General features: G+C 45.4%; 1 protein-coding gene across 2 annotated transcripts in view; it reads left to right on the plus strand.

Moving 5' to 3' along the window:
* The window catches only part of LOC138282757 (fibrocystin-L-like), a 735329-nt gene that overhangs the window by 305397 nt on the left and 414216 nt on the right, over nt 1-15716 (plus strand). For both annotated transcript variants that reach the window (XM_069220628.1, XM_069220629.1), the window contains exons 26-27: nt 1459-1616; nt 2030-2152. In XM_069220628.1, the coding sequence (XP_069076729.1) occupies nt 1459-1616; nt 2030-2152 (281 nt within the window). The remainder of the gene's footprint in view (nt 1-1458; nt 1617-2029; nt 2153-15716) is intronic.

Raw genomic sequence — 15716 nt, forward strand, 5'->3', positions numbered from 1 at the left:
GGCCTACCATAACTCAGGCTAGTTTAGTAGGAATACACCTGCACTACAGTTAATTGTTTATGTGAATTTACTCGATCTGGTCAATCTAAATGCAAAATACCATGTGCCAATAAATCAGAACTGATTTTAGATATCACATGATAGTATATTATGACACTAAGCCCCTCATTCCAACTTTGGCGGGCGGCGGTTGCTGCCTGCCAAAATTCCCCCGCCATTTGGCCGCTCCGCGGTCAGAAGACCGCTGAGGCCATTCCGACTTTCCCGCTGGGCCGGCGGGCGACCGCCAAGAGAGCGCCCGCCGGCCCAGCGGGAAAAGGCCCTGCAACACAGTGTTGCAGGGGTGCGACGGGTGCAGTTGCACCTGTCGCGATTTTCACTGTCTGCTAAGCAGACAGTGAAAATCATGCTGGGGCCCCCAGGGGCCCCACGACACCCGTTCCCGCCATCCTGTTCCTGGCGGTAAAAACCGCCAGAAACAGGATGGCGGGAAGGGGGTCGGAATCTCCATGGCCATGGAGATTCAGCCCAGACAGGGGAAATCCGTCAGGAAACCGCCGGATCCCCTTTTCTGACCGCGGCTTTACCGCCGCGGTCAGAATGGGCAATGAAGCACCCCCAGCCTGTTGGCGGTGCTTCCGTTGCCCGCGGCCCTGGCGGTCTAGGACCTCCAGGGTCGGAATGAGGCCCTAAATCTAAAATAGCAACAATTTGTCACCACAACACTTACATGCACTCTGGCTGAGATTTACCTTTCACTCTGGCTTAACTACTTCTGATAGCCCGTTTTCCTTACAGAAACTTGTTCTCCTTTGTGGTCCGTTGTGTAGCACAGCAGCTCCTCCCCATCAGCTCTCAATGCATAATTGTTCTGATAAGATTTAGGAAATATAAGAGCGAAATGTAGGCAAATGTAGGCCGAGTACGAGCCTTTTAAAATAATCTACTCTTTAACCAGTGTTTCATGTTACATGTTTCCATTTGTGAGCACTTTACTATCAGGTGCTTTATTTATATAATGCTGTGGTACTTTTCTATGCTGGCAGGATGGCACAGTGAGAGGAATGCTCCCTGTTGGCAAATACAGTGTTCTTAGCTCATGTTTTAGCATGCTCTTGAGATGGGTAAGTTGGGTCCCATAAATCAGATAAAAGCAACATTCATTATTTAAAGAGCACACTATACATTACACCATTACACAAGTGTGGTACTAATCAGCTGTGGGTGATACACTCACTGTGCTATCTTGACTGGTAAGTGCTATTTAGATGTAATAGCTCAGTCGGCACTAAATTTCATACGAAAATACAGAATTGTTTGACAATAGGCATGCCATGCTAGCTAGTAATTGCGTATTGTGCTTATTTATTTACTTGCATCTAATAACAGGCTTAGAAAAGATGCGCGTGATTCCTGCAATGCCTCCTGCCCGATTGATGAAACACTTCTCATTTACAGGTCTAAGAGTTGATATTTCCGCAGTAGATTTGAAGTTTGCACTGCAAAGTATTCCTGAAATGGGGCAGGTGCGTGTTTCAGAATGGTATAGAAGGTGTAGTGGATACGGAAGGACAATCGAGTGGGTAACTGCAAGTGGCAAACAACCTATTTTACAGGTAGGAACCGTATATTGCACTTTTGATAGCATATTTAAGAAACTGTTTGGCAGTATTTATTTTGTTGGCAAATGCATCTAACAAGTAATAGGCTGGGACGTGGGGGCAGTGGAGCACTTTACACAGTACACTGACCGTGCCTGGTTACCGAAGGCGTTCAGGCGAGGTTATTTGAGTCATTCAAGGGTCACAGCAGTTACATTTGGCACAGATTAAATGTTATATAGTTTAAAAAAAAGTTACTTAGTGTGCTGTGCATGTGTCATGGGTCTTTCATGCTCCAGTGTTGCGGTGGGGGGGCACTGATGACTGCTTCCTGGTGGGGAAGTTAAATTATATTGTTCAACCAATGCAATGTCCAGTTTTCAACACTGTGCCCTATATTCTTCTACCCCCACCCGCCCTGCGATTAGGTTGATGATTCCAACACAACAGGAATAAATGCCAGAACGACGGCTAGTGAACATGTGCAGGGGGGCCTGCTCCGGAGGACAATCCTGGGAGACATGCTTCGCACACCACATTCACAGCCCCAGGTATTGCAAGATTGATGTTCTGGAAACATTTCCATATTCATGAATGTATTGAATGTAACACTGAACAACTAGGCCCAGATTTACCGATATTTTGCGTCAGGATTGCATCACTTTAGTAGCCATTTTGGCATTTACTAAGCCATGCAAAGCCACTTTACATGGCTTTGTCTGATTTAGTAACTCACAAAGTAACAAAAGGCAGTACTAAGTGCTTTCTTGCTTCATTTTGCATTGGATGGGTGTTACTTGGGTGGAGCATGAGCGTTCCAATTCATCTACTCATGTATTGTGACATAAACCCAGATTACAAAGACTTGTAAACCTGGGTTTGCACCAAAATGGTGTGCCTACCAGACACAGAGGCAATGAGGAGCGATATCTTTATTTCCCTTTGTTACTTCCTTTGTCCACGTATGCTGCATTCTGACATTCAAACAGAAATATGCCTCTAAGGATTGTTTTATGCAGGATGGTATGCCTTCCTGCACAAAAACAGCCTGGCACGTAACGCAGACACCGTTGGGTTCTGCATTTTCCCTCGTACAGTGTGCCAGCACCAGGAGAGAGCAGAAATACTTCATATCTTTGTAAATATGGACCATTTATGCTCAGTCCCTCTCACACACAGCAGCCCAGCAAGTTTCCTTGATGCAACACGTTGCATGAAATAATAGTAAATGTGCCCTAAATAATACACAAATGTACTTTTTTTCCTTCATTCACCTCACAGTCTCTCTTAACAAACATTGTCAAAACGAATATATTTGGCACTGGAAAGAGTGTGATTTTTCTTTATGCAACCTTCTTTCTGATAATCTGCATGTGTCTGTTATCTCTTAGATAATCTGCATGATAGTGGCACCCAAACTGATGAGTTTGTGATGGTGTTGGCTTCACAAACTATGAGATAATAATATGTCCTTAGAGACAAGATTCAAAACAGCATTTCAACATGCAGTCAATAAAAAAGACAGACTAGGGAAGGGAGTTTGAGATCATAACATTTGAAAAAACATGAAGTTTTATTTAATATTTAGTAGCAGTACAGGAAAAATTATAAATACAAATGCAGAAACTCACTTAAATCAGTCCAAGTACATAGAAATTGCAGGAAATTTGCCCTTTTTTCAGGGTCACCCCATTTTTGTCTTCACTATCCTATTGCTACTAAACCCACCCTTCTAACCAGTGGTAAAGTGTTTGTGGTCTCCCTTTCCTAGCATGGCAATATTGGTATACACTTGGTTGGAACATTTAGTTTACTTCTAATTACTGGTAAATAGCGCTATGTATACCCAGGACATGTAAATGGCCTGCCATTCGCAGCCTGTGTGTGCATTATTAAAATTGCCATTTTGGCCTAACCCATCATTTTTAATACTTATAAATCACCCTAAAGTAGGCCCTAAGTGCTCTTAGGACAGGGTGCATGATATTTAAAAAGTCAGGCATACATATTTAACATTTTACATGTCATGCCAGTGAAAAATCTCCAAAGTCATTTTTTCAGTGATACAAGGCTGGCATCCCATAGCTAACATTGGTTTACCTTATTACATTTAATACGTGCAAAATTAAGCTTGGGAACAGCACAAGGAATTATTATTCAACTCATTTTAATTGTAATTTAAAATCATCTTTAATTTTTGTTTTTCTAAACTGCCACTTGTCTTTCTGCCAGAATCCAAGGTCAATTGACTGTTAATGGTCTTCCTGTGGTGTGATGTGTATTCCTCATAGAAAGTGGACAAAATGGCCTTGGTATGGAGAGGAGAGGATCTTCTAGACAGGATAGCTGGGGAGGACCCTGGACCCCGCCCTAATTACACTTCCACAAGTAGCCTTGAGACCTGTACCCAGCACTTCCTGACTACAAAAGACAGAAGTCTACCTTGTCTCTGGGCTTGGGTGCCCTTTGTTTCACAAGCCAGGCTGGAGTTTAACCCAAGCGAAGGATAAGAACTGACCAGAACCAGTTTAGGGTTACACAGAGGGTGGCCCCTCCACCCACAGGCTGGCAGTGGGCATAAAAGTGGCAAGCCGCAGAACTCTTATCTGGTCCTGAGAAGATTCTCAAGAAGGGCTGCCCTGCCCTGCTGTCTGAAGAAGAAAGGCTGTGCCTGCTTGCCTTGAACCCAGGACCCATTAGGGCCTCCAAAGTTATTTGGCTGACTTACCTCCTGTTTGAGCTACAGGGACACAACAAGCTTCCAGAGGCATTTCCTGCTTTCCAGCTGACCAGACCCAACTGGACCGAACTTGGTCCCTTTTGACCTCTGTGGGAGTGAGTCCTTGACCCCCATGGGTTGTCCTCAAGTCTGGCCCCTTAGCTGAAGTCAAAGTGTACTTCTACGTGTTCAGTGGAAGGTTACACCAGGTCCGACACAGAGTGACACAGGGCCTTGCATCATAGCACTAGGCAGCAGAGAGATGCAGAGCCTTGCATCAAAGCACCTGTCCCGATCGTCTGCTTCAATGGATCTGAAGCAGAGTCTCACATTGCAACACTGCACGGCCTCCACACCATGGACAGAAAGTGTGACTCCCACTAGGCCAACCATGGTCCCATACCTGGTCCTTGCTCCATTGCAGTTGGCTTGAACTTGTGCCTCTGTCCTTGCCCGGCGGTACCAGATACCCCATTGTCAGTTTTAACCTTAAACTTTAAAAAATCATAACCCTGGTCCTACTAATTAGATTTTTCTTGTTTTACTCTACTCTTATTTATTAAAATATTCTCTATTTTCTTAAGCTGCTTTTGGCTTTATTACTGTTTGATGGGTGCAAAAAATGTTTCAGATATTGCCTCCAATTTAAGCCAGACTGCTTTAAGCACAGGTATATAAATTGACATTTGTGGTTGACCATGACAAAGACTGTGAATATTATTTTAAGTGTGTTCTCACTTCCTTTAACCAATAATCCAAATTCTTATAGAAATCATTTGCATTGAAGGCTGTCAGTTACAGGAGTAACGCAAAATCAGAAAACTGGACTAAGGGCCTGATTTAGTTCGTAGTGGATTGATACTCTGTCAGAAACGCGAAGGATATCCCGTCCACTGTATTACGATCTCCCTAGAATATAATGGGATTGTAATATGGCGAACGGGATATCCCGTCATGTTTGTGATGGAGTATTCCGCTCCGCCAAGAACTCAGGACCTCATTACAAGTTTGGCTGTCATGGGATTGCGACCCTGGTGGTCAGACCAGCAGGAGACCACCACCTTGGATGGATCACGGAACCTGGCGGGTTGGCAGAGGTTGAAGTTGTGGTCAGTCAAGGTGGCGCTAAGTTCAGCGCCACCATGCTGATCACAACTTCTGTTTCTGCCAGCCTTTTCATAGCAAAGTCCCCGCCATGAAAAGACTGGTGGAAAGGCAGTGCTGGGGGCCGCAGGGAGAAATATAAACACACAATGATCATTGTGATGAAACTGTAGCTATGTTTTAAAGATGGAGTCGAGGCATAGTTGTGGCCTACTGTATTCCAAGTCATAAAAACACATTAAAACATGTCCTCAAAATGTTGTTTTAATTGCAGAAGCTTCATGTTAGACAATACATATAATTCAAAATGTGAAAGAACATCCTCAAAAACCCACCTTTAATCAGTACATCATCACAAAACCCAAACTATTCATAATACACTAGGCATCACTTTCTTTCTTTTGCTTCTCAATTTTGTCAACATTTTGATGCTATCAAAATGTTGTGGCGTGATGTCTTCTAACACAATCACATCACTCTTCCTATTATTCTTCTATGTTGTTGTTACCTTCTTCCTGCACCCACAAATTTAGTCCCAATTTTGAAAGGGTTACTTCAAAAAAAATAATTTTGAAGAATTAGAACAATTGCATAAATTAACATACTAATTATAGAGGTTAGTATAGTATGCAGCATACTACCCCTAAACAATCAGACCATTCACCAATCTTTCTAAATCCCTTTCCAGTCTCACAAAACCGAGAACTGACTGATTCTCACAAACCATATGCATTAGCTTTTGCTTCACAACAAATATTAGAGATACTGGTTATATAAGCATTATAAACCTTACTGTTATCTGGGATGAAGGCACAGTACTCTCGTACCCTCAAAACAAGACAAACTAAAGCAAGGTATTTCTGCATAATCGTAGCACACATAGCTATTAGCTTCTGATTAATACTTTTAGTTAATGCTCCCGCAGTGTTAGAAACAAGGTGATCTACAAGCATGGGTAATCTTCTAATCCTCATATCATTTATAGCCTGAACAACAGATGGAATCATAGCACCCTGCATATCCAACACAAATCCCACTTCCTTCTTTTCAAACCAGCCTTTCATTCCATTCATATTGTAAACCAGAGGGAATATGAGAGCAAGGTAACAACTCACTACCCAGTCACAGGACAGGTAAAAATAAAAAGTGTCACCAAAAACATAGTAATATAATACATTCCTCCAACTATTGACTCTTCACCAACCAAATATTCAGTATCAACAACACAGCTCATGTCACAGTCACTCTCTCCAACAAACTACATCTTTCTACTTACCTGAGGATTCTGATACACCATACACAACTCTCCCTTCATTTCATTCTCCATTCCCTGTCTTATAAGCATGTTCAAATTTCTAAATCTCTGGTCGAGTTCTGTTTGTGTTCGAATTTCATGCACATCTTTCCAGTTTCTTAGAATTTTCACTTCTCTCATTTATTCCTTAACAACCCAACAGTTCTATTTTCTCAGGCTCCACACATGCCTATTTTAGTCATAATAACTCTAAGATTAGATTGTGCAATTATTTTTAAATGTTTATAATAATTCGAACAGTTTCCAGAGTCCTCAAATATAGGAATGTATTCCACCAAAGCCTTGAAATCTGAAAGATATGTGACAAAAACTCTTGCTTAAGGAAAACACTAATAAAACCACTACAGGACAAACTATGTGAGAGAGGCAATTGGAAATATGTCACCTTTCATCAGCACGGTATGGAAATATGTAAACACTTACTGGTCTCTAACATTGATTATACTAACATACTTCCTTAACAAATTTGAATATACGTTGGACCAGATTTATAATTCTTCACATAATGCAATGCAGCAAGACAACTTGTTGTACTGTGCTGCATGAAAGGGAGAGGGCCAGAATGAATCAGTGTATGACACATTCCTGTTCCACTGCCTGTGTTGGTGCACTCTCTGCTGCCTAGGACCAACGTAGGAACCCTTACTCCATGGTGCAAGGGTGCCTGCATTGCAGGCAGGAATGTTTTTCTGCAGGATTATTTTTCTGAAGAATTTAGCACACTGAGAAAGAGGACACAACAAGGAGAAATAAACATATCTCTTGTCTTGCACCTCCCTGGGAAGGCGTCACATTTTGATGCATTCCCAAGTTCACCCATTTTATTTAATCTGGCAATGTATAGAAATCTACTGGGGGATGCATAGGAACACCCATGCTCCACCCAAGGAACACGTTCCCAGGGCAGAGTAACACTTGTGCTGCCTCCTGTTGCTGCAGATTTTCCAAGCAATGCAGGGCCTTGCAAGATGTCTTGCATTGCTTGATAAAGCGGACTTAAGTATTGTGTTGCACTTACGACACCATGCATGATGCAAAGCAAACACTGTACAATGATACATCTGGTCCATTGTCTTTATAGCTACTGACTTCTCTATTCCAATGTGCTAACTTCATGTGTTCTATTTTATTATGTATGGTAGGTAATTCATATTTTGAAGGAGAAACATATCCAACCAGAGGAATTAAGAACAACATTAAGCCAGCTAGAATTATTAATGGCATCACCAATGAAAATAGGCCAGCATTGTGTACAGGATCTGCTGTACACCATCTTCTACTGAGGAAAAATTACCAAAAAAGGTACAAAGGATTCTATAGTACAAAATAAGGAATTAAGCTGTTATTTCTGATGGATACAACTACCTGTGGATTCCTCACCTCATGAATACTCCCATGGCGCCAGCATTCGACGGAAATCTTCTTACTAGTCTCTGCACGTCGACGAGGACGTCACTGTCTCGCACGCGACGCCGTCTGACGTCATACAGGCAATAAGAGGTCCTCGACGACGTGCGGACGTCAGTTCCCTTTTTTCCGTGCATTCGAAACGGTTATCTTCGAGGGAGCAACTGTTACTCTTGCGGTTACAGTGTATATCTTGCTGCGTACTCTTTCTCTGTGGAAATAATGTCGCAGAGAAAGTCTGGATTTAAGCCTTGTCGTGAGTGTGGAGGCAAGATGTCGGTGACGGATCCTCATTCCGATTGCCTTTGGTGTTTGAGCTCCGACCACGACGTCTCGACTTGTGATTCGTGTCAGCACATGAATCCGAAGGCCATTAAAGAACGCGAGGCGAAGCTGTTTATGGCCAAGTCAAAGGAGAAGCATCACAAGAAAAAGTCTTCTCCAAGACATCGGCGTCATCGAGACTCCCGGCGCCGTAGAGAATCTCGGCGTCATTCAAGGGAGGCTCGTTCCAGGTCTCCGGATCGGCGCCGGAGGACATGGGAGGTCAGCCCCACGGTGACGCCGCATCCTTCGACGCCGTTGCTCTCTCCGACGTCTCCAACTTCGCCTGGACAGGCGTCGGTGATTGAGGTATTGGAGCCTCAGGTGTTTTCTCCGGCGCAGACGCCGAGGCTGGCGTCGGGGTCGCCTCCGAGTCAGGCACCCCAGTATCCGGCTTTTCCCACCCCTGGAGCCGATAGTTCCGCATTCTTGAATGCGATGTATGCCATCTTCCAACAGATGGCTCCAGGGGGTGCTCCGGCTGGGCCTTTGGCCTTTTCTTTGGGTGATCCTGCGCCTCTTCGGCCGGCACCCTTTATGCCCTTTCTCCCGTTTGGGAACGTGGGCTCGGCGCCAGTGTCGGCGCCGGTGGCCGCTCCGATGGCTTCGGAGGGATTGGCCCCAGGGATTTCCATCCCGTCGACGTCGAGATTTCGGCCTGTGACTCCGGTGGGTCCATCCGTTTCATCTGCTCTTCAGTCGGCGCCGAAGTTACCTGTGGCGCCGGATGCGGCGTCGGTGGCTTCGGAAGATCGGCGCCGATCTCCGACTTCGGCGGAGGTGTTGTCGACTCCGCGGATTGAGCAACGACTGCATTCAAGGAGGCGTGCTCTCCGGGTACTAGAGGAGCAGGAGTACCAACGAGCCCTAGAGGAAGGAGAGCTAGAGGACTCGGGTGATGGGCTGCGTGGACTGGAGTCGGCCAGTGGGCTGGACACTTCCCCTGAGTGGGACCTTTCGTCCCCGGGGGAATATACCGAGGAAGCTGCTTCCTTTCATACAGTGGTACGGAAGGCAGCTAGTTTTTTGGACCTGCCTTTGCCGGTGGTGGAGGCGAAACAAAACCTTTTGACAGAGGTGTTGCATCCGGCCTCAGCCGCGGCGGAGCCTCTATTACCTTTTAATGACGCTCTGCTGGATCCGGTTTTAGAGGTGTGGAAGAAGCCGGCATCTTCCCCAGCAGTTCACAGAGCCGTGGCCAGGAGGTATCGGACGGCTCCAACTGATCCTGGTTTCCTATCTAGGCACCCTACGCCGGAGAGCTTGGTTGTGCAGGCCTCCTGTTCGTCCAAATCAGCGCCTGGTTCTTTCCCGACGGTGCCTGGGGACAGAGACTCAAAAAAGCTAGAGGCGCAGTCGAAGAAGATTTTTTCGTCCTGCAGTCTGGCGTTAAAAGCCACTAATGCGACCTGTATCCTGGGGAGGTATATTCATGCTCTGATGGATGACATCTCCTCTTCGTTTACAGAGCTTCCCCAGGGTCTTTTGGATCTTGTCTCTGATGCCCAGGCTGCTGCGACCCAAATTATCCAGACGGGACTGGATACCACCGACTCGGTAGCCAGAGCAATGGGCACAACTGTGGTGGAAAGGAGACAGGCCTGGCTACGTAACTCGGGCTTTTCGGCAGATGTACAGTCCACATTGTTGGATCTCCCGTTTGATGGGGACAAACTGTTTGGGGCTAAGGCTGATTCGGCCTTGGAACGTTTTAAGGAGAGCAGGGCCACGGCTAAGTCGTTGGGACTCCAAGCTCCTTCTTCCACGGCCTCTTCCAGATTCTTCAGGAGGTTTCGTGGATTTGGGCGTGGCTCTTCCTCCTCTTCCTTTCGGGGAAGATATCAGCAACCTGCCTCTTCCCATCCCTATAGATCTTTTAGGGGGAGGGGTAGGGTCCGCACCAGGGGAGCCTCTCAGCAGCACTCTGCCTCTTCCTCATCCTCTGGCGGGGTGCAGCAGGGGAAGCAGCCTTAGGCTTCCACCATTTCCCACTCACTCCTCTCCTGTAGGGGGAAGATTACAGCATTTTCTCACCAAATGGGAGACTGTTACGTCGGACACTTGGGTTCTCAGTGTTGTGGGAAAAGGCTACACCCTTCCCTTTCGGGAGTTTCCGCCCCTCATCCCGCCCCGCCCTTCGTATTGTTCACAAGAACACCTCCTGTTGCTAGAACAGGAGGTAGAAGTCCTCCTTTTAAAGGGCGCGGTGGAGTTGGTCCCGGAGCAGGAAAGGGGTCAAGGAGTTTACTCAAGGTATTTCCTGATTCCCAAGAAGGATGGTCGTTTGAGACCAATTCTGGACCTGAGGATCTTGAATTGGTTCCTCAAGCAGGAAAAGTTCAAGATGCTGACCCTAGCACAGGTGCTTTTGGCGTTGAACATGGAAGACTGGATGGTGTCTGTCGACTTGCAGGATGCTTACTTTCATATCCCGATACTCAAGTCACACAGGAAGTATCTCCGGTTTGTGGTGGGATCGCAACACTACCAGTTTGCGGTCCTTCCGTTTGGTCTTACTTCAGCACCTCGAGTCTTCACGAAGGTGATGTCGGTGGTTGCGGCAGAGCTCAGAAGGAAGGGGATAGCAGTATTCCCTTACTTGGACGATTGGTTGATCAAAGCCAAGTCCCCGGAGCTTGTGTTGCGTCATCTGCAGTCAACAACCCAGTTGTTGTTCGACCTGGGCTTTTCGGTGAACGAGCCCAAATCTCACCTGGAGCCCTCTCAGCGCCTCCTGTTCATAGGGGCAGTACTGGATACGACATTGGGTCGGGCCTTTCCTCCGCCTCAGCGGATTCAAGATATTCAGGATTTGGTTCCAATGTTTCGAAATGGAGCGGTAGTTCCAGTCCTCAAGGTCCTTCGTCTGCTCGGTCTTTTTGCCTCCTGCATTCTGTTGGTCACGCATGCTCGCTGGCACATGAGGGCTCTTCAGTGGTGCTTCCGAAGGCAGTGGTCTCAACACAGAGGGGATCTAGAGGGTACTGTCAAGATCTCCAGAGATGCTGCTGTGGATTTGAAGTGGTGGATTGCAAGCAACAATCTTTCACAAGGAAAACCGTTCCAGCAGTCGCCACCAGTGGCCACAGTCATAACGGATGCTTCCACTCTAGGGTGGGGAGCTCATCTGGGGGATCTGGAGATCAAAGGTCTTTGGTCTCCAGAGGAACAGATTTTTCACATCAATCTGTTAGAGTTACGGGCTGTACGTCTGGCTCTCAAGGCCTTCCTCCCTTCCCTTCGTGGTCAGTCGGTACAGGTCCTAACGGACAATACTACCACGATGTGGTACATAAACAAGCAGGGAGGAGTGGGGTCGTACCTTCTCTGCAGAGAAGCTCTTCGACTATGGTCCTGGGCAAAGGACCATCGGATTTGCTTGATAGCAAACCATCTGGCCGGAGTCTTGAACGTGCGTGCGGACAGTCTCAGTCGCCACTTCTCGGCAGACCACGAGTGGCGTCTCCATCCAGATCAAGTCCGTTTAATCTTCCAGAAGTGGGGGTTTCCTCGGGTAGATCTGTTCGCCACTCGAGAGAACGCGCATTGTCCGTTGTTCTGCAGCCTTCAGTATCCGATGCAGGAAGCGTTGGGGGACGCGTTTCAAATGACCTGGTGCGGCCAGTTGCTTTACGCGTTTCCTCCCATACCCTTGATTCCTCGAGTATTGAGGAAGATTCGCCAAGACCGGGCTCTAGTAATCGTAATAGCTCCGGATTGGCCAAGGAGGGTGTGGTACTCCGACCTTCTCCAACTCTCAACGTGCCCGCCGCTCCGTCTCCCTTTCAGGGCAGACCTCCTCTCGCAGTCGCAGGGGCAGGTTCTACACCCCAACCTCCAGAGTCTGCACCTACATGCCTGGAGATTGAACGGGGCAACCTGAGTTCCTTCTCTCTCCCGCCTGAGGTAGTGGATGTTATATTAGCGGCCAGGCGACACTCCACTAAATCTATCTACGCTAATAGGTGGTCTAAATTTGTTGCGTGGTGTGGAGAGAGGCAGATTGATCCTTTACAAGCTCATCTATCGGACGTTTTGTCTTTTGCTCTATCTCTGGCGCAGAAAGGTTGTGCAGTGGCTACCATTAAAGGTTATTTATCGGCCTTGTCAGCCTTCATATGTCTTCCAGACCAACCATCTTTATTTAAATCCCCTATTGTTATCAGATTCTTGAAAGGTCTTCTAAATCAATATCCTCCAAAGCCATTCGTTATGCCGCAATGGGATTTGTCCTTAGTCCTGACTTTCCTTATGGGGTCCCCTTTTGAACCTATGCATTCTTGCCCCTTGAGGTATTTGTTTTTAAAAACAGTCTTCCTGATAGCTATAACATCAGCAAGGAGAGTGAGTGAGTTGCAGGCCTTATCAGTAAAACCCCCTTATACAACTTTTTATGGGGATAAGGTGGTGTTGAGGACCAAGGCTGCTTTCCTCCCGAAGGTTGTTTCACCCTTCCATTTGGCTCAGGCAATTACTTTGTCCACGTTCTATCCTCCGCCTCATCCTTCCAAAGAGGAAGAAAGACTGCACCGTCTGGATCCAAAGAGAGCGCTGAGCTTCTTTATCGATAGAACAAAGGATTTCAGGCTGGAGGATCAGCTGTTTATTGGATACGTGGGCAAGAGGAGAGGAAAGGCAGTCCACAAGAGAACACTATCCAGGTGGGTTGTTCTTTGCATTAAAATATGTTACTCTTTGGCAAAGAAGGATCCTCCTGAGGGCATTAGAGCTCATTCCACCAGAGCTAAGTCGGCCACTTCGGCCTTAGCCAGAGGTGTTCCTGTGGTCGACATCTGCAAGGCCGCAACTTGGTCGTCCCTTCACACTTTTGCAAAACATTACTGTTTAGATTCTGAGGTTAGAAGGGACGGCCATTTTGCACGGTCAGTGCTGCAGGATTTCTTGGTTTGACCATTTAGGCACCCACCGCCGGGCGTGGTACTGCTTTGGGACTCTATTCATGAGGTGAGGAATCCACAGGTAGTTGTATCCATCAGAAGAACGAGTTACTTACCTTCGGTAACGACTTTTCTGGTGGATACATTAGCTACCTGTGGATTCCTAACGGTCCCACCCGCCTCCCCGTTGCCTTTATGGTCTTGCCAAGTAATCCTTGAGTGCGCTCCTCTTGATCTTTGAGGGTGCAATAGATGTATATATATAATATATTTATATATATATAGGTATATGTGTATATATCTTTATGTATATACTTGGTGTGTGTATATATTTTTAAAAGAAAGAGTTTTATATATATATATATATATATGTACATAAAAAAGATTTACAGTTATTCATACAATGTGGTGTATTTTTACAATATAATGGATGTTGCTTTGTTCTTTCATTGCATTGCCTGGTTGTTCTCATGCACGTAAAAAATGATTGGTACTGACGTCCGCACATCGTCGAGGACCTCTTATTGCCTGTATGACGTCAGACGGCGTCGCGTGCGAGACAGTGACGTCCTCGTCGACGTGCAGAGACTAGTAAGAAGATTTCCGTCGAATGCTGGCGCCATGGGAGTATTCATGAGGTGAGGAATCCACAGGTAGCTAATGTATCCACCAGAAAAGTCGTTACCGAAGGTAAGTAACTCGTTCTTTAGGTTCAGTTCATTAATTCAGTTCATAAGATTCAGGAACCCCTGTAATTTTTATCTGGATCCCTAAGTTACATACCAGAATCAAATTCTTTGGAATTTCATGTCAGAAGCTCATCAGGACTTGACAAAAATTCAAGGTGGTTCGTTTTCATCTGGTTCGGCTTAAAGGATTAACTGGTAACAATTTGCCAAATCAAAGACTTCCACTTCTGACTCTTCATCTGTAGGTACTCATGCTAGATCAGTACACTCAGGAGATATGTACTTTCTACTTGGCTCTCTTTTTCTTGTCGCTCATCTAGCTACAGGATATTCCCTTTCACTATTTTCAGAATCAATTTCAATTGTCTCTGGTTCTTCTCTGATAAATCTGGTCACTGAGGGCCATATTTACAAATGGCCTGCACACCGATGTGTCACTTTTTGTGGCGCACCGGTAACCCATATCTGTAAGGCCACGCAAAGCCACTTTGCATGGCTTTACATGGCCTTGTAGATATGGAGTAAGGCAATGCCAGGAAGAGCTGCAGCTACTGGATCTAATGAGAAGAACCAGAGAAATAAGCAACATGCTGCTTTACCTCACCATACTTTTGAATAACAGCTGACAGTGCACACCCATCTTTTTCAAGGCAGTGAAGCAAAAACGTTGTATCGTAATTAGGTATTCCTAGGACTGGTGCGCTTCATAGATTCTCTCTGAACTCTAGGAAGGCTTTTTGTATTCACCAGCAAATGGCTTCAGATCCTCTACTTTGCTGTGAGTAAGCCTTATTAAAGTCTTTTCAATCAGGGAAAATTTGGTATCCACTGACTACAGTAGCCAACCAATCTCAAATACATTTTGACTTTCCCATAGGTATGGAGGATTAATTTTCAGTATTTTGGACACTTTTGTTGCTCCCTTTTCAATGAGAATTTTACAGTACTGCATCTTTGTAGGTGAGACCTTATGTCTATTTCCATTGTCAGCAAGATAGTGCAAGAGCTCAATTATACCCAGCTTGCAAATTTCTTTTGTCTTTGATTCCACGAAAAGGTCATCTATATACTGCATCAGCACTAAATTACAGGGCAGTTGCAGACTTTCTAAATCTTTCTCTAGAATCTGACTAAATATTGAGGGTTTTTCTGTATACCTTTGTGGTATTCAACATCAAATGAGAACTCTATTGGAGAACCAAAATGAGAAAATATACTGACTATCTTTATGAAGGGGTATGGAAAAGAATGCTTCGCATAAGCCCATGATTGTATAGAATACCATATCCATATGAATCTGAAACAAAATTACAGCTGGATTTGTAAGTTACTATGGGACAACATGGAACTATAATTTTATTTTTCAAGATGTAGGTCTACCCTGCATTTTCTATTTGTTTTTAATGCTATTCTCAGGTGAGTTGCATAGCTTATCACACAAGTTTTGTAAAATGCCCTGTTCTATCATCTTCTCATGATGAACTTTGTTCTGTCTTCTGTTTCTTCTGAAAATGTTGATATCTATGTAAAGTGCCTGTGGTTTTACTATACTTTCCACTTGTCCCGCACTCTTTATTAATCCTATTTCTTTACCAGTGAAATCCCATGACTCTTTTTTCACAATGTGTCTTAAATCAAGGCACTTCATCTTTTGTAAGA

This window comes from Pleurodeles waltl, chromosome 2_2, assembly GCF_031143425.1.
Source record: "Pleurodeles waltl isolate 20211129_DDA chromosome 2_2, aPleWal1.hap1.20221129, whole genome shotgun sequence".
In the NCBI taxonomy this organism is placed as follows: domain Eukaryota; kingdom Metazoa; phylum Chordata; class Amphibia; order Caudata; family Salamandridae; genus Pleurodeles; species Pleurodeles waltl.